Here is a 14492-nt window from a genome sequence, read left to right as displayed (position 1 = left end):
GGATTTTGAGCAAAAACAAACTTCTAAATGAATGCCAATTTGGCTTTCGCAAAGGTCTCGGCACGTAGTGTGCCTTACTTGCTCAGAAAGAGTTAATTTCAAGGGCAATTGATGAGGGACAGCTGGTTCTGGGCTTGTTTGTAGATTTTACAAAAGCATTTGATTCTGTCAATCGTTCACTTCTTATTAGGAAGCTCCTACGTAATGGCTACCACGGGAAGCCTGCGCATCCCTGATCACATGTTATCTAGAACACCGCAAGCAAAGGGTCGTCATTAATGGTGAACTCTCTAGTCCACTGCCCGTTTCTTGTCGCGTGCCACAAGGCAGTATTTTGGGCCCTTTACTCTTTAATTTATATCAATAAATATATCAAGTTTATTTTCACTCTGTAAATGATACAGAAAGACGGACTGTTTAGTACATAATATATACTATTATAATTTAATTTATATATTATTGATATAATTAGCATCAGTATCAAGGCAAACTGTAATTTACGCCGATGATACTAGCATATTCATGACAAGAAATTAGGCGGATGAATTAGTGGAGGAAGCAAACTTAATCCTTCAATGATTACATGAATGGACATGTAAAAATAGTCCTAAAATAAACACAAACAAAACAAAAGCAATAGTTTTACGGAGCAAAAATAAAAACGTAATAATTAATACGCCTATATCGCTAAATGTAAAGCCTATCGATATTGTTCCATGCTTTAAAACTTTAGGCGTTACGCTCCAAGAAAACTTATCATGGGATATGCTTGTAACTTCCTTGGCGACAAAATTATGTCAAACAATCGGGCTTGTTTACCGTCACCGTCATTGTGGTTTGCACAAGATGAAGTGCATCAAATGAGCCCTTTATTGAACGAAACACTCTCTTATATACACATTATCAAAGGGGGCGTTGCAGCCAACTGAGTGCGCGTGTGCATGACAGTGCACTGCGTCACATTTCCCTTTTTTTTTTATTAAATCAAAATCACGGAAGTTCTGGCATCGGGTATCTTCGTGGTGGTCGGCGGTTGCGTTCGCTTCTACGCAGTTGTGGCTCTGTGGTTCCCACTGTGAGTCGATGTTCATGTGTGGGCGCCAATGAGTCTGCCGCAGGAGTGGGTGCCAGACGGAGGTGTTCCCTGGTGCGCTGCAACTGGAGCCCTTCTTCGGTCTCGATAATGTAGGCTCTCGGGCTGTTGGCAGGCTTGACAACTGTAGCAGGGGACCAGGTTTTTGATGGCACGCTGTACACTGTGACGCGGGAGCCATTAGGAAGATCTGGTAGAGACCTTGTGCCTCGGTTGTAGAAGGAACGTTGTTTAGTCCTGATGTCGTGGAGCCTCCGTTGCACGTCTTGAGGGGGTATGGTTTGCGGTCGCAGGTGGCTTTCTGTGACTGGTAGCAGCGTCCTCGCCTGTCGGCCCATAAGTCTCTGCATCGGAGACCCTAAATAGGAATCGCGAGGCGTATTTCTCCACTCAAGCAATGCAGCACAAAAATCCACTGTACCGTACCGATACCTCTTCAGTAGTTTTTTGGCTTCTTGAACCGCACGTTCAGCCATTCCGTTTGATCGAGGGTAATAAGGACTGGAACGGACGTGGTGCAAGCCAATCTTACCGACAAAATCACGGAAGTTCTGGCTGCTGAATGGCGGCCCATTGTCGGTGCATATGCGCTGCGGGAAGCCGTGTGTGGCGAATATGTCGGCGCAAGCAGCAATCACTTTGTCGGCTGTTGTCTGCACGGGCCTAAGTTCGAAAAAGAAAGAATAAAAGTCAACAACCACCAAGTACTCTATGCCATTGTGATAGCAAATGTCGGCTCCTACAACTTCCCAAGGTAGTCTTGGAATTTCATGATTCACCATTGGCAAGCGTCGATTTCGTGGCTTGTGTTTCTGGCAGGTCTCGCAGCGTCGAGCAACTTCTTCTATATCGCTGTTTATAGAAGGCCAAAAGAGCACAGTTCGGGCACGTGCCTTCATCTTGTCTGCTCCTCCATGTGCGGCAGGCGAGTACTTCTCTGCGCATCTTGACAGGAATGATGAGGCGGTTGCTCCGGAACACGAGACCGTCTTGCGCGTGTATCTCGTCACGGAAGTTCCAGTAGCAACGTAGTTCGCCACTGACATCAGCTTTGCTATCCGGCCACTGCGTGCTAGCATACTGTCGAAGCTGCACCATCACTGGGTCCTCGTCGGTCTCTTGAAGAACTTGGCTCAGCCGACTGTCCGAAACTTGAAGACAAGCAACGGCATTCACATGGTAGTTTAGGCACTGTTCTTTCAGTAGCGCTTTGCTCGGGAACCGCGATAAAGCGTCAGCGACAAACAGCTGCTTTCCAGGTGTGTACTTGACGACTATCGGGTACCTCTGTAAGCTGAGGCGCATGCGCTGAAGTCGTAGAGGGCATTGGCATAACGGCTTCTTAAATATCATTTCTAGTGGCTTATGATCCGATTCGACTACAACTTCTGGCTGTCCGAAAAGATAGTCACGAAATCTTTCACAGCCGTGAACGATTGCCAGCATCTCTTTTTCAATCTGGGCATACCTTTGCTGCGTTTCGGTCATCGAACGTGACGAGTACGCTAGCGGATGCCCGTCCTGTATAATTACTGCGCCGATTCCGTTCTGGCTGGCGTCTACCGATAGCCTGATCGCTTTGCCCTTCTGGTAGTAGCTTAATACAGGAGCTGTGGCAAGCGCTTTCTGTAAAGCCTTGAAGCTAGCTTCTTGAGGGTCTACCCAAACCCACGCGACATCCTTCTTTAGTAGTTCTCGAAGTGGCGCTGTTAGGTTTGACATATTCGGAATAAAGCGGGAGACAAAATTTACCATGCCCAGGAACGTCTGCAGCTCCTTCTGGTTGCTTGGCGTCTGGACTTGCAAGATGTCTTCTAGCCGCTGTGGATCCAAACTCAGCCCGTCACGTGTTAGAACATGCCCAAGATACCGGACAGATTCCTGTAAAAAACGGCATTTCTTTCTGTTCAATTTCAGGTTGTACTCTTGGCATCGTCGCAGGACGTTTGCAAGGTTGATGTCATGCTCGGTTCTCGTTCTGCCCCACACTAGAATATCGTCCATGACAACCGCTGCGCCTTTGATCCCTTCTAGTACCCGGTGCATGGCACGCTGAAATATTTCCGGTGCGGATGAGATTCCAAACGGCATGCGTAAAAACCTGTAACGGCCATAGGGAGTGCTCATTGTGCAGATTTTGGAGCTTTCTTCATCTAGCTTGATTTGCCAGAAACCGGAGGCTGCGTCCAAAGTTGTAAAGTACTGCGCGCCACTGATCGAAGGTGCTATGTCTTCCAATGTTGGCATTGGATAGTGCTCGCGAAGCAGCGCTTTGTTCAGATCAGAAGGGTCTAAACAAATTCGTACCTTCTCTCCTTTAGTGACGACAACCATGTTGCTGGCCCACTCCGTCGGCTCTGTCACTTGCGCGATCACTCCCGATGTCTCCATGCGATCCAGCTCTGCTTTCACCTTGCTTTGCAATGCTATTGGAATCCGCCGTGCTGGTTTCACTGCTCCCTGGGAACCCGGCTTGAGCTTCAGGTGGTAAACCATACCCTCCAATTGACCTAGGCCCTCGAAAACGTCTTTGTAAGGTTTCGCAGCATCGTAAAGCTCTAGTTGCTCGACATAAGAGACTCTTTTTAGTAAGCCCAACTCTTCAGCAACTGCGCCGCTCAACGTCACGGCAACCTCGTCCTCTACAACAAAAAAGTCTGTCTGAATCTTGCTTTCTCTCATTGCAACTTCGAGACGAACTTGTTTCGTTGCTTTTTTCTGGAAGCCAAAGAACGTGTTTAAAACTACGTTACAGTCGTGTGGCTGCTTGTTTGTTATTTTCTGCAGCTGGCTGCGCGCGATAATTGAGCAGGTTGCGCCTGTGTCCAGCTTGCAAAAAATTGGTTTTCTTTCTATCTGAATGGTAGCCGTCCAGCGATCGTCTTTCCCATGGACATGCGATACTGTTTCCAACCAGAAATCGCCTTGCGTTTCGCCGTCTTGCGTTTCAATAGATGCTACCTTTTGCTCTTTCGAGTGAAAGTTTTTTGCCATCTTCTTGCAGGCTATGGCGAAGTGATTCCTTCCGCCGCATTTTCTGCATGTGCGCCCTTTTGCGGGGCAGACACGGTCAGTCTGGTGTATCTTTGCGCACTTTGTGCAACGCCGACCTTTTGCCTCAGATAGCGCGTTCATCTCGGCAGCGTAATGGCTTTTGGGGCGTGCCTGTATTTCTTCGCACTGTTCTTTGCCATGTTCTCGCGAGCGGCACATTTCTACCGTCTTTGCGAATGAAGCATTTTCAGAGACGAGCTTTTCTTGCAGCTTTTTGTCTCTTATTCCAAGAATAATACGGCTTCTGAGCATACGCTCTTCGAGTTACCCAAACTCGCAACTTTTTGCTAGCACTCGTAGGTCTGTTAACCAGTCGTTGAAGCTTTCGCCCTCATTTTGGTCGCGCTTTCCAAAACGAAACTCGTGATAGGCTAGGTTTAGTGCGGGCTTGTAAAATGCCTCAAATTTAAGTTTCAGGACTTCTACGTCCGACTTCTCTTCATCCGATGCAAATACAAAAGTGCTATACGTCTTGCGCGCGTCCTCTCCGATAATCATGAGAAAAGTGGCTGCCTCTTTGGGTTGCTGGTTTAGGTACGTTGCCGTTGCGAAGAGCTCGAACTCCTGCCGCCACGTCTTCCAACTTTGCCATACGTCTCCTGTGGTGTCCAGGACTCTTGGCGGTGGCAGTAGCGTGGTGACTGGGGCGCTGGTCTGCTGGCGCTGTTGCTGTTCCCCGTTCTCCATTCTCGTACTAGTTTGGACCTTCGAGCCGCCCTCGTTGGCTTGCTACCCGTCCGTTTTTCTTTCACTGGCTGCGTACATCGGCCGCATTCCGACCACTTCTGACACCATGTGGTTTGCACAAGATGAAGTGCATCAAATGAGCCCTTTATTGAACGAAACACTCTCTTATATACACATTATCAAAGGGGGCGTTGCAGCCAACTGAGTGCGCGTGTGCATGACAGTGCACTGCGTCACAGTCATATACTGCCAAAAAAGTAATGATACTGATTTTCAACACACTGTTTCTTTCTAGTCTAAAATACTGTCACTTAGTTTGGGCTACTACCACACAGGGAAATTTGGAAAATATTTATGTACTGCAAAAAAAAATTCTTACGAGTCGTTGAAAACGTTCCAAAATATGTTCATGCACGTGATTTTTTCATAAAATATAATATAATGCCAATTGCCAGTATGTACGATTATCGACTCTGTAGAACATACAAACAAGAAATAAAAATGGAGTCAGCTTTCTAAGAACACTAGCGGATCTAAAAATCCACATTACAGCATATACGACAAGGACGAGAGATTTTTGAAAAGTGGAAACTGTTATAACGACATACGGACAACAAACTCTTCGTAACAACCTGCCAAGGCTACTGACTAAATTACACAACGAAACCAATGGATTGGAAAGTACTTCTTTGAAAGCTCTGTATAGTTATTTCTGCCTGCACTAGATTGTTTTCCCTGGTTTTCGCAAATTTTTTTTTCCTTATCGGAACTAACTAGTCCCATTGTATAGATTATATTCTTGGTTCTTTCGTTTGTTTAGTCTGTGTGAGAAATATTGTTGTTACGGCTTGTGTTTTTGATTATATCTTTCTCTCCCTCGTGTTTTTATACACAGTTTTTATACATAGTTTATACACACCTGAGCAATGCGGCTACAGTACGGGAAAATCAACAGAGCATGCCCTACTTAATATAGTTGAAAAAGCAAAATAAATATAGAAAATAAATTACTTACAATAGGTATTTTCGTTGACCTCACGGAAGCGTTCGACGTGCTTAACCATGACATATTGCTAACCAAATTAGAACACTACGGTGTACACGGGAGGCTGCTGACGCTCTTGTCTAACTGCGCGGTGTGTTAGAAAAGTATCCGACCTTTGGCCGAAGAAAAAAAAAGTGGCATAACTGGAGCGTTCGAAACCTAATCACCCTCACAGTAGTCTCCTTGGGACTCCACACACTTCTCCCAGCGGTGCTGCCACTGTTGGAAGCATTCCGAGAAGACCTCTTTCAGAATAGATTTTCGCTCAGCTGTCCTTACAGCCCTAACGTCCTCTCTTGTCTGAAATCGCGCTCCTTTCACTGGCATCTTGATTTTGGGAAACAGCAGGAAGCCGCAAGGGGGGGGGGGGGGGGGGGGCATATCAGGAGAGTAAGGTGCCTGTTGAACTACAGGAGTCTGGTTTTTTGCCAAAAGAGTTTGAATCAAGTGAGAGGAATGTGCAGGAGCATTGTCGTGATGGATGCGCCAATTTCCTGTTGACCCCAACTACGGCCTCATGCGCCGCACAGCATCACGTAGGTGACGAAGTACATCTCTGTAGTACTCTTTGGTGAATGTTTGTCCCTGTGGTGCGTACTCGTGGTGTACCACACCGCGGGAGTCAAAGAAAGCAGTCAGCATCGCTTTGACGTTGCTGCGCACATTGTCAGCTAAGGCGTTGCGCTGCTGAGCACGAGATCGCGGGATCAAATCCCGGCCGCGGCGGCCGCATTTCGATGGAGGCGAAATGCAAAAACGCCCGTGTGCTTGCGTTGTAGTGCACGTTAAAGAACCCCAGGTGGTCAAAATTTTCCGGAGCCCTTCACTACGGCGTGCCTCATAATCAGAACTGGTTTTGGCACGTAAAACCCCAGAAAGAAGAAGTTGCTGCGCACATCACGGGCCTTCTTTGGTCTTGGGGACGTGGAATGCTTCCACTGTGACGACTGGGATTTGGTTTCCGGGTCGTACCCGTACACCCAAGAATCGTCCCCAGTGATTATATATGGTGTTCATGAAGTCGGGGTCACTGTTTGTGGAATCTAGCATGTTCTGTGAGACTTCAAAACGAAGTTGCTTTTGCTCCACCGTGAGCAGCTTCGGCAGAAATTTCGCCGCAACTCTCTTCATGGCCAAATCTTCGGTCATAATGGAATGCGCAGAAAAAGTGGTGATGCCCACCTCTTCCGCAATTTCTCGGATAGTCACACGACGGTCCCGCATCACCACAGCATTCACTTCGGCAATGACCTGCTCATTTCGGCATGTTGATAGCTGGCCGGAGCGTGGCTCGCTCTCCACCGATGTGCGGCCGTCTTTAAACCGGTTGTACCACTCTTTAATCTGCGTGCTGCTCATAGCATCGTCACCGAAAGCCGTCTGAATCTTCCGAATGGTTTCCACTTTGCTGTCGCCGAGTTTCTGGCAAAATGTGATGCAGTAGGGCTGCTATAATCGCTCCGTCACTTTCGTTGCAATAAAAAAAACCGACGAGAGCACTGCGAACTACCTCACTCAAACGCTGCGTCCCAGCGACTGACGCTACCGGCATAGAGAAAGGAATTCAACCAAGAGGGGACACTCCCATAGAGCCCAGCGGCCGAATTCACAGCAGCGCGTCAAGCGGTCGGTGTATATCACTTCCGGTTTCGGTTTTGGGCGCGCGCATTTTGAACGCTAGCTAGCACGCCGGCTGCGTTTTGTTTTTCTTGCTTTTTATTGCGATAGCAATTATATGGACACTTCAACCGGATTTCTGCCGTCGGCGTCGCCGTCGCCGTGAGGTTCCCTATGGATAAAATCTTCGCCGCGCGCCGTATGCCCGAGCGGAAGCGTGCGGGGGCGCGCGCTATCACGGAGAGCGAACGCACTCAATCTCCCACGCGCAAGCAAGGAAACGGGACGCCAGCGCCGGAGGGAGCGGGGGGGGGGCACTTCTACTCTGCCAACAACCGCGCTCGTCGCTCGCTCGCACCGTCGCTTATCTCCACACGGCTCTGACCTTTATGCGCCGTGCATTCGCCGCTCAGTTTCAGTTGAAGCGATAGACCGCACGTACCTTCGCCCGCTGCTGCGGCGTATGCGCTTGCTGCCAGCGTTTTGACAGTCGTTGTCTGCAGTCACTCAGTGTGATCTATTCATGTTTGTTTGTGCGCGCTCACACCACGCTTGTTCAATCAGTTAGTAATAGTCGGGCCACATTTTCCAACGCACGCTACACATGCAATGCTGCCCGGGTCGGCAGTGCAGCGCTACAGGTGTGTCCCTTCGCACGCGCTGCCCACGGGAAGCGCTTCTCATCAACACCACCGTTTCACACGCGCCTTCTCGTGGTCATCGAGTCTCTCTTCATGTCGGTCTACTTACGCCACAGCACACCTGCTTACTTAATCAGCTCATGTTTACTACAATTCATATTGCTACCAAAGCCGCTCACCTTACTTCGTATGACATTGCTGTGTTGCTATCGCATTCATTGCTTCGCCCGTAGGGCGAAACTGTGACATTTTTTTTTGCTCGACCGCGCACGGTCTTCGTGCAGAATCGGTTTATTATTTGGTAAAAATTATTGCGAACGATCTTGTCAAGTCTCATCAAATCTGTACCACGTGCAATTTCACAAAGTAGACGCAAGACTCCTTGTGAAATGTGGAAATATTTATTTTGCTCTATATAAAAGCTCGTTCCGCGCTTTTTGTGCGTTCATCCAACGTTGTGACCCCATGTAAGCAGTAGTTGCTGTATGAAGCTCCACTGGACGGCATCAGCTGAAAAAAAGTTAATTACAAGCATGTTACATTTACAAGCACGAAACAGCATGTTACAAGCATGTGTCATTTGGTATTTAGATAGAGGAATACTGCGTGTAGAGGCGAAACATGCGAAAGCGGTGATTGGGCGGCATTACAAACAAAAGCAATTCGCTTTTACATACAATGCGTAGAAAATCCCAAACAATACCATAAAATACGAAAACATCTGATTTCCAAGTATTCCCCCATTTCCGGGCATTATTTCCTGCACTGTAGCCGCACAAATACACGGGCAACTTCGCGTTTGCAAAACTTGGCCTCAAGCGAAGCGACGGTACACTACATACACAGACGGACGCAACAGGCACTCAAGACATATGCGTGGGTGCAAAGCCTGTTTTCAGTCCTTTAGAAGACGGAATTTTCGAATTACAGTTTCTGATATGTTCCTCGGCGTTATCTTTCGCGCGTTCTGCCGGCGCCAGCAACACACTCCCATCTTATCACTCTTTGCAATCGCCCATCGCGTTTTCAACAGACGTGAGGTATATGTTGTTGCGGGGCTACCAAAAAACGTCACAAACTTGTCCCTCTAAGATTCATTACACGCCAAACTTTATCACCACGGCCGAGCTGCTTATCGTTAACTGCGTCAGAGCGCGCTGTGCGGCCAGCGTGCCTCAAAAGTACCCCGGAAAGTAACGAAATTACTTTTCAGTAATGTCTGGCGTCAGAGAAAGCGGCAGAAACTTCTCCTAGCAAGATGCGATAGACTACGCACCACGGCCGAGTTCTCGCTAACTGCGACACGGCGCCCTGTGCGGCCACCGTGCCTCAAAATCCGAAATAAGTTACAATAGCCCCATAGGTAGCGTCGGAAACATGTCCAAGCACGATTCATTAACTCAAATTAACTGCGCCAGGATGGCCGAGCTGTTTTTCGCTAACTACATCTTAAGTCTCCGTCCCGTGCCATAACCCTAATTGCGTCGTAGACTGTGAAACAAGATTTCTCACCTTGCCGAAGTCCAATAGTGCAGTGGTGTCTTGTCCCAGTGCAGAAGGAACGCAAGAATACGCCGAAAGCCCAATAAACCACGTTACATAAAAAAAAAAAGGGGGGGGGGGGGGGGGGGGAGACAGACGGGTCGCCGCGCGCGAGCACTCAAACGCGCGCGCAGCCGTCCTCGCTGGCTTCGGAAGAGTGCCTGGCGGATGACGCATGCATCTGGCGCGTCATTGACCTGTGGCTAGGTAAGGCAAGGAAAATAAGTCGCAAAGCTTAAGTTCATTTATACGCAAAATGTTTTAGTTTTCGCGGCAAAGAATTTTAAAAATAAATCAATGCCTGTTAACTTAAGTTCACTTCTTTTTTTTTTTTTTCGATGCTCGCGGCAGCTAACGTTCGGTGTCAAAAGTATAGCGTGACGTATGGTGACGTGTTTTCTGTTGCCAGTTTTTGCCGAGTGTCCCCTCTTGTTGAATTTCTTTCTCTATGCTATCGGCAGGCAGGAAAGAAGTTCGCGCATGCGCACGAAGCTTCAAGGTCCGCTGATCCAAGCACGCTTGTTTCATATCCATCAGGTGTTCGCAAAAAAATAAAAATAAAGCCGCATACTTTTCTAACACACCTCGTATATAACTAACAAAGAGCATAAGTACATGTAAACGGTGTGTCATCATCACGATGTACAATGAATAGCGGTGTTCTGCAAGGACAAATTCTAGGGCCAGTTTTGTTTTTAACTTACATTAATGATCTACCATCCGTTATACGTGAAGAATGTATCCTTTACGCAGACGATACTAACATGTTTATAACAGCGAGAAACCAAAATGAACTATACGACAAAGCTACAACAGCCCTAAAAAGTTGTCAATCTGGCTTCATGCTAATAAACTTCTCGCTAACACCGCAAAAAGTAACTATGTTATCCTTGCCCCTAAAAACACTCATTTTAAGTCTAATACCTCGCTTGTAAGGAATGACGCGCCATTAGAAACAGTCAGTAATACAACATTTCTTGGCGTCCACTTGAATGCACAGCTGTCATGGCACAAACACATTCACGAAACAACACTTAAGATTTACAGAAAAATACCTATACTCCACAGGTTACGTTACATTTTCCCGTCGAAGATATTGTTAACATTGTATTATTATTATATACCTTCACACATTGCATACGCTATAGCAATTTACGGATTAACCTACCAGACACCACTAAAACCCCTTAAAGTAGCACAGTACTACGTGCTGTGCTTTTTGTACAAAAAACAGACTCAGTTTCATATGCGTATGGATTACTAAACATACAACCCATAGCAGTTTGCATCAATTATTGTGTTTTAACTCTTGCTTACAAAATTTTACACAACGCTGATCTATGCCGTCAATAATGTTAACATATCAAAAGCCCACATATTCACTACATTCTACCTCAACTGTGCCATTATGCATACTGACACGTATACATGTTTATCTTTCACCGCTGGCCGCTTTCCACCGGCTAACAAATGTTAAACGTTATCGCTCGGCGCAGGACGCGCCTGTGTCGGAGGTTTCTAGAACGTTATCGATGCTTCTTTCCGTTGCCTGTTTTCACCGACGCTTATGTTATCTGATTGTGTGACTGACGCGAATTGTCTAGAACTTTCTGGAAGACACGCGGGCATCAGGGATTAATCTAGAACCTTCGATGACTCAGGTATAAAAGCCGACGCGTTTCGCCGCTGATCAGATTTTCGACGATCGCCGACTGTGTTCGCCGCTATCGTTGTGCTTCGAGTGTACCTTGCTTTTGTGGGCACAGGTTCGCCCAATAAACAACCAGTTTCGTTGTACACAGTTTTACGACTGTTTTCTTCAGCGTCACTACTACGTGACATCTGGTGGAGGTGCTAGTTCGTTCATGCACCGAACGCCCCCGCAAAGCCGCGACCCAAGCCCGAAACCGGAAGACGAGAGCAACGTCGCCAAGGACCAGCGAGCTAGCCGTAGGCAGCAAGGACTTGTGCCGGAGTTCGGACTTCTTCCCGAAAAGACCACTGCAATCAAGGCCAAGACAACGACCAAAATGGCAGCACCAGCGTCCCCCATCCTGCTGCAGAAACCTCGGGAGCCACCGACTTTTCGTGGATCATCCGCTGAAGACCCTGAAACCTGGCTGGAGACATACGAGAGGACCGCGACATTCAAAAATGGAGCGACGATGACAAGCTGCGCCATGTCTATTTTTCGTTGCATGACGCTGCTCGGACCTGGTTTGAGAACAGAGAGACCACCCTGGTTACGTGGGACCTTTTTCGTGAAAACTTCGTGAGGACCTTCACGAGTGTCGTACGAAAGGAGAGGGCAGAGGTTCTCTTAGAAACCAGAGTGCAATTGCCGAACGAGAACATCGCGATCTTCACGGAGGAGATGACTCGCCTCTTCCGCCACGCCGACCCCGACATGTCTGAAGAAAAGAAAGTTCGGTTCTTGATGCGGGGTGTCAAAGACCAACTATTCGCCGGATTGATGCGCAACCCGCCCAAGACTGTCACCGAATTTCTTTCCGAGGCTACAACGATCGAGAAGACGCTTGAAATGCGCGTCAGGCAATACAACCGCCGTGCCCTGACCAACTACGCCGACGCTCAAGCGCTAGGCGCCGACGACCTGCGCGAGACCATCAGAATGGTCGTTCGCGAGGAGCTGCATAAGCTCTTTCCCAGGTCGCAGCCTCACGTGGCATCTATCGCCGACGTCATCAAAGACGAAGTTCAGCGCTCACTTGGAGTTCCCGATGTGCAGCCACAATCGCCGCAACCCCAGCCGGAAGCGCTGACCTACGCCGCCGTCGCCCGTCGTCAAGGCCCCCCTCCGCGCTCGCGCCAGGGCCCCGTAACGCCGCAGTTCCGCCGTCCACCGCCGCCGCCGCCAGCACGCCCGCCCGTCGCCCAGCGAAGCTACCAAAGGAAGACAGACATTTGGCGCGCCCCCGACCACCGCCCGCTCTGGTATCACTGCGGGGAAGCCGGCCATGTCTACCGCCGGTGCCCATACCGCGAGATGGGCCTACGAGGGTTCGCCGTCAACGCGCCGCGTCCACAGCTTGACGAGCGACCACGTGACATCGCCGACTACCTCGCCGGAGCCCAGTGGCAACCACGACGACCCTCACGCTCGCCGTCACCGGGCCGCTACATCTCGCCGCATCGCCGTCAGTACACCGGTCCCACCCGGGGCCGATCTCCCAGCCCTTACCCGGGAAACTAAAGGCAGCAACCGATGGAGGTGCGGTTGCTGTATGACGCAATGCCGAAGATCCTCCGACGCCGCCGACGACGACGATTCGCGATTCATAACGACGAGATATCAGCACGCCGCCTAGCAACAGCCTTGACAGCACTTCGCCGCCGAAAGAAGACCTTCCGACGCGACGTAGCAGCAGCAGAGCAAGCCGACGCAGCCGTGATCCGACGCCACGAATTAACCGCAACGCCTGACGCCGGTCTACCGATCTAGACGTGCTCATCGATGGCCATAACGTCACCGCTCTCGTCGACACTGGAGCCGACTACTCCGTCTTCAGTGGCCCGTTCGCCGCCAAGTTGAAGAAGGCCTGGCAAGGACCCGATATCCGGACAGCGGGAGGCCACCTAATAACGCCGACTGGAATCTGCACAGCGCGAGTCACGGTAAACAACCGCACTTACCCGGCGAGCTTCGTAATCCTGCAGCACTGCTCCAGGGATGTCATCCTAGGCATGTACTTTCTAAATCAACACGGTGCAGTCATCGACTTAAGGTCCAAGTCTGTAACGCTTTCAACGCACAACACGATACCACCGCATACAAGCATAAGTTAAAATGTCTTGAATGTGCTTGAAGAACAAGTCACCGTTCCGCCTCGCTCCAGCGTAATGATTTCCGTCGGCACCGAAGTGCCTGCAGACATGGAGGGCGTCATCGAGGGCGATCATCACTTACTGCTCGACCGTGAAATTTGCGTCGCTAGAGGCATAGCTGAGCTACATGCAGGGAAAGCAAGGGTGATGCTCACGAACTTCAGCCCCGAATACAAGCACATTAACAAAGGCACCACGGTCGCCTACATCGACGAAATAGTACAAGCCAGCAGTGCTTTCGCGTTCACGGATTCCAGTGCACCTACAACGACGACTATAGTACCTGAACCAACTTTCGACGTCAATCAGAACCTTCCCAGGCATAAGAAAGAACAACTAAAGGCTCTGCTCCTGCAATACGAGGACTGCTTCTCGTCGTCGTCAAAAGTTCGACAAACCCCTGTCGCCAAGCACCGCATCATAACCGACGAAAATGTCCGGCCACTCCGTCAGAGCCCGTACCGAGTTTCGGCGCGCGAACGCGAGGCCATAAGGCAACAAGTCGACGAAATGCTACGCGACGACATCATCCAGCCGTCCAAGAGTCCGTGGGCGTCCCCCGTTGTGTTAGTGAAGAAGAAGGATGGAATCCTACGTTTCGGCGTCGATTATCGTCGCCTCAACAAAATCACGAAGAAGGACGTATACCCCCTCCCACGGATTGCACGACGCCTTGGATCGACTCTACAACGCAAAGTATTTTTCGTCGATGGACCTCAAAACCGGCTACTGGCAAATCGAAGTCGACGAGAGGGACCGGGAGAAGACTGCCTTTATAACACCAGACGGACTGTTCGAGTTCAAGGTCATGCCGTTTGGTCTTTGCTCGGCGCCTGCCACTTTCCAACGTGTCATGGATACAGTACTGGCAGGCTTGAAGTGGCAGACTTGCCTCGTCTATTTGGACGACGTCGTTGTGTTTGCCTCAAGCTTCGAAGAACATCTGCGGCGCCTTGAAACAGTTCTT

General features: G+C 49.3%; 1 protein-coding gene and 1 pseudogene across 1 annotated transcript; both read right to left on the bottom strand.

The window, feature by feature from the left end:
• Window positions 1-974: 974 nt before the first annotated feature.
• Window positions 975-1875, bottom strand: LOC125946271 (uncharacterized protein K02A2.6-like). The gene has a single exon (XM_049668966.1). It carries the CDS (start codon window positions 1873-1875, stop codon window positions 991-993), a length of 885 nt encoding a protein of 294 aa, XP_049524923.1. The 3' UTR covers window positions 975-990.
• A 3020-nt stretch (window positions 1876-4895) lies between these two features.
• LOC125946270 (uncharacterized) lies at window positions 4896-7349 on the bottom strand (annotated as a pseudogene).
• Between the last annotated feature and the right edge of the window lie 7143 nt (window positions 7350-14492).

The sequence above is a fragment of the Dermacentor silvarum genome, chromosome 6 (genome assembly GCF_013339745.2).
Source record: "Dermacentor silvarum isolate Dsil-2018 chromosome 6, BIME_Dsil_1.4, whole genome shotgun sequence".
NCBI lineage: Eukaryota > Metazoa > Arthropoda > Arachnida > Ixodida > Ixodidae > Dermacentor > Dermacentor silvarum.
This window is presented reverse-complemented; position numbering and strand designations above follow the sequence as displayed.

Excerpts from the sequence above, each read along its gene's own strand:
- LOC125946271 (XM_049668966.1), bottom strand. The coding sequence starts at position 1,875 with ATGGTGAATCATGAAATTCCAAGACTACCTTGGGAAGTTGTAGGAGCC.